Source organism: Nicotiana sylvestris, chromosome 7, assembly GCF_000393655.2.
Source record: "Nicotiana sylvestris chromosome 7, ASM39365v2, whole genome shotgun sequence".
NCBI lineage: Eukaryota > Viridiplantae > Streptophyta > Magnoliopsida > Solanales > Solanaceae > Nicotiana > Nicotiana sylvestris.
This window is the reverse complement of record NC_091063.1, coordinates 14,327,995-14,337,519: the sequence shown is the minus strand read 5'-3', so window position 1 is coordinate 14,337,519 and position 9,525 is coordinate 14,327,995. Positions and strand designations below refer to the sequence as shown.

The following is a 9,525-nucleotide window of genomic DNA, read 5'->3' as shown; positions in this document are numbered from 1 at the left end:
GCTCAGCTAACCTCAGTTAAAAGCCAGCTTCATGGAATAAACGAAAAGAACTTGGCACAAGCCAAGAAAATTGAGGAGCTCCAGGCTCGGTTGGTCACAGATCTTGTAGTGGCGAAATCCAAGGCTGAAAAGGCTAAGGCCGACACTAAGGCAATCACGACCATCTATTGATCCGATCTGAAGCTGCTTAAGCTCGAGCAAAGAAAGTTACTAATACTGCTTAGACTCGAGCATATTGGGCCGCTAGCTTGCTAAGTGATAGTCTCGAAGAGAGACTCTTTAAGAAATTCATGCTCGTGGTTTTAACATTGCTTTTGAGATCGAGAACACGAAGGAGCTTGAGGTCGAAGCTAGAATGTTGCTTTCTTCTTATGATGATGATTCCGGAAGCGTGAGTGGATCTGAGAGTGGAGGAGATCCCGATGGCAAGGGTGTAGCTCTCGAGGAAAATTAGGCACTTAGGATTTTTCTCTTTTGAATTTTTGTGTAGGACCCTGATTGTTCCTTGTAAATATTTTCATATGTATAAAAAATCTTTTGCTTTTTGACTTGTCTTTATTTCAATTTTTGCCTTGTGCAAATTCTATTTTGTCTATGCCTTGTGAAAATTTTGTTCATGAGTACAAGGCTTAGGCAATTTGATCAAAGTCAGACTAATGTAGTCTTTGTAATCGAGTGAGTACTTGCTCAGACTAGAAGTAGGGTGGCCCTTAGGTTTTAGTTGATTTAGGATAACTTCTTGAACTCAAAAAATAAAAGGGCCCTTAGGCTCTTGAATTAGGCCGATATGGCCTTAAAAGAATGAATTTTTCCCTTTTTGGCTTAAAAAGTAAATCATATAAAAAAATATGCCTTAGCATGAGATAAATTTGTACCCATTAGGATTTTTGAGCGTTAGTGTTATCAAAAACCTTTGCTTCATTACGCCTTAGCATGAAATAAGTTCGTTTGGAAGTTCGAACAATTCGATACCCCTTAGGGTTTTTTGAGGGTTGATGTGATCGAAACCCTTTATAAATTTGCTGAGGGTAGCCTTTTAAACTGGTTTTATGAAAATATTTGAAGGCCTATTTTATTACGGAATTCGGACGTCTCCGAGCCGTGTTGGTTTGGCCGTAGCTTTTGACTTGGGATTTGCCTCTCGGGCTTATTTTCCGGTTATACTTCGAACTTGTTCGAAGTGTCAGTCCCCGAGTGGGGTGGCTGTGGCCTATAAAAACGAGGGTTGCCTTTTTAAGGTCTTATGATCTCGAGATTTTAGTAGTTTAATTACATCAATTTTTCATACGGCAGTCCCCGAGTATAGGGTAAGTTGTTCGAACTTCAGTTGTGATCCTTAAGCCTGTTTCTACAACAGACCAAAAGTAAGAAATTTTTGAAGTAAAATTTTCTCTAAGGCATGAAATATTTGGCAAGGAAAAATACTTCTCTCAATATATTATACATGCGTACATGTTTGTCTTTAGGGCTCGAGTAATCTACATGGGCATGGTTCGTTTGACCATTTGGCCCTTACAAAGTTTTACTTATCGAGACCTTGTTAACACGAAGTACCTTCCTTGTAACAAAGTTAACATCCGAGGGTGATGCCCCCCAGTATTCAAGGTTGATTGTAAAGAAGCCTCGGATACAGTTGAATTGCCTCAAGGTAGCAGAAATATTGGTTGCCTCGTTAAAAACCTCATTGGAAAAAACCCACTTGGGACAAAAACTAGTCCAAGGTAAAAAGAGTGCAACACACACTTTAAAACCTAAGGAGAGAGTTCCTCGATGTCTTCGATCGGACACCTGCAATTGGTTAGTATAAAATACAAATGAAAATGGAGAAGGTCAAACCTTAGCAGTAATATTGTTTGAGGAGTGATATGTTCTAATTGTTTGGTAATTGCTCGGCGTCCATCATGCCAAGCTTGTAGGATCCTTTTTTGACGATATCGAGGACCTGATACGGTCCTTCCCAGTTCGGGCCAATTTTTCTTTTATTTGGGTCCCAAGTATTAATGGTGACCTTTCTCAAAACTAAGTCCCCGGTTAAAAGTGTCAAATATTGGCTCTTCAGTTGTAATACCTCTAGATTCGTTGTTTCTCCGTAGCCATTTGAACAAGGGTGGATTCTCTCCTTTCATCTAGAAGTTCGAGGCTCGTATTTATAGCATCGTGTTTTGACTCTTCCGTTGCATATCGAAACTTGAAGCTAGGTTCCCCGACTTCAATCAGGATCAGAGCTTCGGCACCGTAGACTAAAGAGAATGATGTTGCCCCCGTACTGTATTTCAACGTTGTTCGATACACCCAAAGGACCTCGGGCAATAATTCTCTCCATTTTACTTTGGCTTCGTTCAATCTTTTTTTCAGATTTTGGATGACAGTTTTGTTTGTCGATTTGGCTTGTCCGTTACTACTAGGATGGTACTGTGTTGACAAGATCCTCTTTATTTTGTGATCTTCGAAAAACTTCATCACTTTGTTGTCGACGAATTGCTTTTCATTGTCACATACGATCTCGGTAGGCATTCTGAATTGGCATATGACGTGATCCCAGATGAAGTCTACAACTTCTTTTTCTCTAACTTACTTGAAGGCATGTGCTTGAACCCACTTAGAAAAATAGTCAGTCATAAACAAAATGAATTTAGCTTTACCTGGGGCCCATAGTAGAGGGTCAACGATATACATCCCTCATTTCATGAATGGCCATGGGTATAGGACTGAGTGGAGTTGCTCTCGGACTGGTGGATCATCGGCGTATACCTTTGACATTTTTTGCATTTTCGAACAAATTCTTTAGTGTCTTTTTCCATATTGTCCCAATAGTATCCTGCTCTGATGACTTTGTGAACTAATGACTCAGCACTGGAATGGTTTTCGCAAGTGCCCTCATGAATTTCTCGTAGAACGTAGTCAGTGTCTCCTGGTCCCAAATATTTTGCTAACGGTGCATCGAACATTCTCCAATACAGTGTTCAATCTTCGGCCAAAGTGAATCATGCAGCCTTAGTGCGTAAAGTTCTCGATTCTTTAGGATCCGATGGAAGCTTCCCGTTCTTTAGGTATTCGATGTACTTATTCTTCCAATCCTAGGTTAGACTTGTGGAGTTTATCTCGGCATGTCCTTCTTTGATCACTGACCTTGAAAATTGCACGACATTCCCCAAGCTAAGTTCATCATCTTCAATCGATGACCCAAAATTTGCAAGGGCATCAGGCTCGTTATTTTGTTTTTGAGGTACGTGTTGTAGGGTCCATTCTTTAAATCAATATAGTGACACCTGTAATTTGTCCAAGTATCTTTACATTCATTTTTCTCGAACCTCGGAAATTCTCTTGACTTGATTCACCATGAGTTGGGAGTCGCACTTGGCGTCGATGATCTCCGCGCTCCTAAGCTCTTAGCTAACTCGAGACCTATGGGTGGCTTCAAAACAATGCCTAGCCCGGACCCCTTCCCATTCAAAGTATCATCTATGAAGAGGGTCCACACCCACGATGATGCACCCGATTTTAATAATAGTTCCTTTTTGACCTCGGGTACGAGGGCTGGCATGAAGTCGGCCATGAAGTCTACCAAGGTTTGAGACTTGATAGCCGTTCGGGGTTGATACTCGATATCGTACCCACTGATCTCGACGGCCCATTTGGCCAATCGGCCCGAGAGTTCGGTCTTGTGCAAAATATTGCGAAGGGTGTAGGTGGTTACAGCACAAATTGGGTGACATTGAAAATATGGTTTTAATTTCCTAGAGGTGCTTATTAAAGCAAGCGCCAATTTTTCTAAGTGTGGGTACCGGGTCTCTGCTTCTCCTAAGGTCCTACTAATATAAAAGACAGGAAATTGCGTAGCTTGATCTTCTTGAACTAAGACCCCACTTATCACTATCTTCGAGACCGCTAAGTACAAGTAAAGTTGCTCGTCTGCCTTTGGGGTGTAAAGTAATGGCGGGCTCGACAGGTATCATTTCAGTTCCTCCAAAGCCTGTTGACATTCTAGGGTCCATGTGAAATTGCTCTTTTTCTTAAGCAATGAGAAGAACTGGTGGCTATGCGTCCTGTTAAATCGACCTCGAAATAAATCGACCCAGGGCAGCTATGCGTCCTGTTAACCTTTGTATAGCCTTGACATTGTCAACAACTGTGATGTCTTTGATTGCCTTAATTTTATAGGGGTTGATTTAAATCCTCCGATTTGATACCATAAAGCCGAGGAACTTGCCCAAGCCGACCCCGAATACATATTTCTCCGGGGTTAAGTTTCATGTTATACTTTCTCAATATGTCGAAGGTTTGCTGCAAATGTTTCAAATAGTCCTCTGCTCGCAGGGACTTAACTAGAATATCATCAATATAAACCTCTATTGATTTACCTATTTGTTCTCCGAACATTCGATTTACTAGGTGTTGATAAGTAGCACCATCATTTTTTAGTCCAAACGGCATTACATTATAGCAATATGTGTCGTATTTAGTGATAAACGAAGTTTTTTCCTGATCCTCCGAGTTCATCTATATTTGATTGTTACTGAAGTAGGCATCGAGAAAACTAAGTATCTCGTGGCCAGCCGTGGCATTGATCATGCGATCGATATTTGGCAAAGGAAAAGAATCTTTAGGGCATGCCTTGTTTAAATCCTTATAGTCTACGCACATTCTAAATTTGTTTCCCTTTTTAGGGACTACAACTACGTTTGCTAACCATTCGGGATATTTTACCTCCTTAATGGTCCTATATTGAGAAGTTTTGTTACCTCGTCCTTAATGAATGCATGTTTTACCTCGGACTGAGGTCTTCTCTTTTGTTTCACCAAGCGAAACTTCAGGTTCAGGCTTAGTTGATGCGTAGTGATCTCCGGTGGGATCCCTGTCATATCTAAGTGGGACCAAGCAAAACAATCCATGTTATTTAAAAGTAATTGAATGAGTTTTTTCCTGAGTTCGGGAGTTAACCTCGTGCCCAGGTATACCTTTCGATCGGGCAAATACTCGATCATTATGACTTGTTCCAGATCTTCAACCATTGACTTCATTGCATCGGAATCATTGGGGATTACGAAGGTTCGAGGTATCATATAATCATCATCCTCGAAGGTTTCTCGCTCCTCCGATCGGCCCGAGGCCGACGGTTGTGGTTGCTATTTGACTTCTTGTTTCCCTTCGATTCTGATCCCTTTGTTAATGAAGTGCCGATACTGGTATTACCTCATCGATTGCAAACATTTTTTTAGCAGCGGGTTGTTCACCGTACACCGTTTTGATTCCTTCATATGTTGGGAATTTTAAGACTTGGTGAAGCGTCGAGGGCACTGCTCTCATATTATGAGTCCAAGGCCTTCCGAGCTACACGTTGTACCTCATGTCGCCTTCGATCATATGGAACTTTGTTTCCTAGATAGTCTCGACCACGTTCACCGGTAGAATGATTTCCCCTTTGGTAGTTTCACTTGCCATATTGAAATCGTTAAGTACCCGAGATGCGGGCACGATATGATCTTGCAGGCCGAGTTGTTCTACGACCCTTGATCGAATAATATTTACCGAGCTACCTGGATCAATCAACACATGTTTAACTTGAATTTTATTCATATGGATAGATATTACCATTGCGTCGTTGTGAGGTTGTTCGATCCTTTCTGCATCCTCATCGTTGAAGGACAAGGTTTCTTCTGGTAAGTAGTCCGAGTTTGCTTTTCCCTCGTGATTGTCACTTTGATGCATTTGAATACCGGTCCTTGAGGGATATCGACCCTAGTAACGACCATATGAATTATGTGATGTGGATCTTCCTGCTCATTCTACCTGTTCAAATTTTTATTTTTGAAGTGATTCTTGGCCTGATCACTTAGGAATTCTCGAAGGTGACCCTCGTTGAATAGACGGGCTACCTCCTCTCTCAATTGTCTGCGGTCTTTGGTTCTATGACCATGGGTACCATGGAATTTTCACATTTGATTAGGGTTCCTTTGAGCTGGATCGGTCTGTAAGGGTTTGGGCCATCTATTATCCTTAATCCGACCAATGGCTGATACAATACCTGATGCATCGATGCTGAAGTTGTTTTTTTGATAGTCCAGGTGCTTCTTTGGACCTGGCATCCCTATCGAAACCACTTCTGCTCATAAGCCCACAGGAACTCTGTCCTCGATCATTCCTTCTATCATTCCGTATGGGGTTGCGTCCAGGCCCATTATTTCTCTAATCTCCAATGTATGGTTGGTATCTATCTCTATTTGACTGTGGTTCCCGATCGACGTCCCTTCTAACTCTGTCCATGTGCCTTTGGGATAAATCGAACCAATTGGATTTCCCAGTTGATCATTTTCAACCCTAATCTTCAACTGATACCGATTGTGTACATCGGCCCAAGTGACAGCTGGATATTCGATCAAATTTTGCTTCAACTGTTGTGGAGCTATGAAGCTTCGAGTGTTAAGACCTTGCGTAAAGGCTTGAACATCCCAGTCGTCACTGACTGGAGGCAAAGCCATTCTCTCCGTTTGGAACCGAGATACGAATTCCCTAAGCATCTCGTTATCCTTATGTCTCACCTTGAAGAGGTTCGATTTCCTTGTTGCAACTTTAATGGCTCTGGTGTGGGCTTTCACAAAAGAATCTGCGAGCACAGCAAATGAATCAATAGAGTTGGGTGGTAAGTTATGATACCATATCATGGCACCCATCGATAAAGTCCCTCTAAATTTCTTCAATAGAACGGATTCAATATCATCATCTTCTAAGTCATTCCCCTTTATTGCGCATGTGTAAGAAGTGACATACTCATTAGGATTGGTGGTCCCATTGTATTTGGGGAATTCTGGCATACGGAATTTTTTAGGAATGGGCTTCGGAGCCGCACTTAGAAGGAAAGGCTTCTGCATGAACTTCTTTGAATCCAAACCCTTTAGAATCGGGGGTGCCCCCGGTATTTGGTCAACCCTTGAGTTGTACATCTCTACCTTTTTGTCATTAGCCTTGATTTTATTTTCACCTTATTTGATACGCTTAGTGAGCTCCTCGAGCATTTTCATAATGGAGGGGTCAGTCCCTGATTCATTGGTGTTTGATTTCTCCGATACAGGTTCTGTTCTGTGAACAACTTCTTGTGATGTTTCGAGCTCTATTCTGCTTGGTGCTCGATTCTGATTTTGGAGTTGTGCTATCGCAGCTTGTTGAGTTTGCAACATTTAGAATATCATGCGAAGGCTAATTCCGCCTTCTTCTTCGCTTTGTGAATTCTGATCGGCTGCTCGGCATCTTTGCGGATGATGTTTTCGTCATCGATGCCCAAATTCCCATTAATGGCAATATGAGAGCTGACATCGACTGGGTCTACGGCCGGTGGTCCATCGGGGTTGACTGGAGGTACTCCTTTTTCCCGGGACGATTATATTTTCATTTTCGCCATGAAGACTTAGGTCGTTGTCTGTTTGAATGGGTGCTACTTGAGAGTTTGACATGTTGATTCCTAAAATCAAAGACACTTACGAGAACAAGCATAAATCAGTGTGTGTTATGGGAATAATACCAGGCAATCACTATTATCCTTAGCCCCACGGTGGGTGCCAATTTGTTTACCCTTAAAATTGGATAATAATTAAACTTATAATATGGTTTTAAGGATACGTGATTTTACCTGATACCAATTGATAAATGCAATGAGTAATAATAGAAATTAATAATAATATAAAGAGAACCAGTGTCTGAACAGAATCTAGCCCTCGAGCTTGAATTCCCTTGAGCTAATTTGTGCAAGAACAGTTAAAATATAACAAGTTGATGAACAATGAACAAGAATATGAATTGTAGAAAATACGTTATATTGCTTTGATATCTCAGAGTGTAAGGTGCTTACGAAATGATTAGGACCCTCTTTATATAGTAGAGGAATCCTATCTATGGTACAATTCTAATTACGGAAGTAAATATTATGATTAGCCTAAAAACTACCTTTGATTTGATCTGTTCCAAGATTCCTGCCATGATCTTCGACCGGTCGCGGATATCTCGCTTTCCTATTATTGTGCTTTGCTCAAAGTTTACCCTATTTGGTCTCGATTCTCAAGCTTGGTACCTTGTCCTTGTCTTTCGATCTAATCCACCACGAGTCTGACCCTCGATGCAACTCTCTGGTCTCAATCAAATAGTAAAATCGGGTAGGCCCGGTTTTAACCGTATACACCATTCCCGTAGAGTATGGCCAAATATTAGAAGGATGAACAATATAAGAAATTCATGGAGATATTAAAGCAGATTCAGGTGAATATCCCATTGATTGATGCATTAAGAGAGATGTCTGGTTATGCAAAAATGATGAAGGACTTGATGTCTCGCAAGTTCGACTTTCAAGACTTGGCAACTATAACACTAACTCAGACCTGTAGTATTGTCATGATAAGACCCATAACTGAGAAGCTACCCGACCGAGGGAGTTTCACAATTTCGTGCACCATAGGCAGCTATGCTTTTATTAAATCATTGTGTGATTTGGGGGCGAGCATAAACTTTATGCCCTTGTCTATCTATGAAAGGTTAGGCATTGGAAAGGCAAGACCCACATCCATGTTACTACATCTAGCCGACCGAACGATGAAAAGGCCATCAGGTATACTTGATGATGTACTTTTGCAGGTTGGAAAGTTTGTGTTTCCGATAGATTTTGTCCTTCTGGACTGCCAGGTTGATGAAGAGATTCCCATAATTTTGGGAAGGCCATTCTTGGCCACATGGAGAGCTCTAATTGATTGTGGAACTAGGGAGATAAATATGAGGCTGAACGATGAAGAAATAACATTCAACGTGTAGAAGTCTATGCAGCAACCCAATGAGTTTGCTAACTGCTCTTTGATTGAAGTTGTGGATATGATTCTGGAGGAGGAAGATGAGACACTAAATGCAAAAGACCATCTAGCAACCTGCCTGATGAACTTAGAAGAGGTAGATGGTGAGGACATGGCGGAATGGGTTTTGGCCCTTGAAGTCCAAGGGTACTGGAAAAGAGAGCTCGAATTTGAGCCTTTACATTTAGAAGAAAGAAAGACCCTTCCAGCTAAGCCATCATTTGAAGAGCCACTACAGTTGGAGCTAAAACCATTACCGTCTCACCTCAGGTATGCTTTCTTAAGACCTAGTTCGACATTACCTAATATTATGTCATCGGGTTTGTTAAATGTGCAAGTAGAACAACTTTTGCAGGTTCTGACATAATGCAAGACTGCAATTGGGTGGACCATTGTAGACATAAAAGGTATCAGCCCAACATTTTGTATGCATAAGATTCTACTGGAAGATGGGCACAAACCTTCCATAGAACATCAAAGAAGGCTGAATCCCAACATGAAATAAGTGGTGAAGAAAGAAGTGATCAAGGGGTTAGATGCGGGAATCATCTTCCCCATCTCTGATAACTGGGCCAATGCAGTTCAGTGGATGCCAAAGAAGGGTGGAATGACTGTAGTGCAAAATGAGAACAATGATTTGATCTCAACAAGAACAATCATGGGATGGCGAATCTGTATGGATTACAGAAGATTGAAC

The 9,525-nt window shown here is 41.4% G+C and overlaps 1 protein-coding gene across 1 annotated transcript; it reads left to right on the top strand.

Moving 5' to 3' along the window:
- The first annotated feature begins 8,223 nt into the window (after positions 1–8,223).
- Positions 8,224–8,793, top strand: LOC104237976 (uncharacterized). Its single transcript, XM_009792226.1, has one exon. It carries the CDS (start codon positions 8,224–8,226, stop codon positions 8,791–8,793), a length of 570 nt encoding a protein of 189 aa, XP_009790528.1.
- The last annotated feature ends 732 nt before the right edge of the window (positions 8,794–9,525 follow it).

What these genes read in the sequence shown, in the direction of transcription:
- LOC104237976 (XM_009792226.1), top strand. Translation starts at nt 8,224, where the DNA reads ATGGAGATATTAAAGCAGATTCAGGTGAATATCCCATTGATTGATGCA.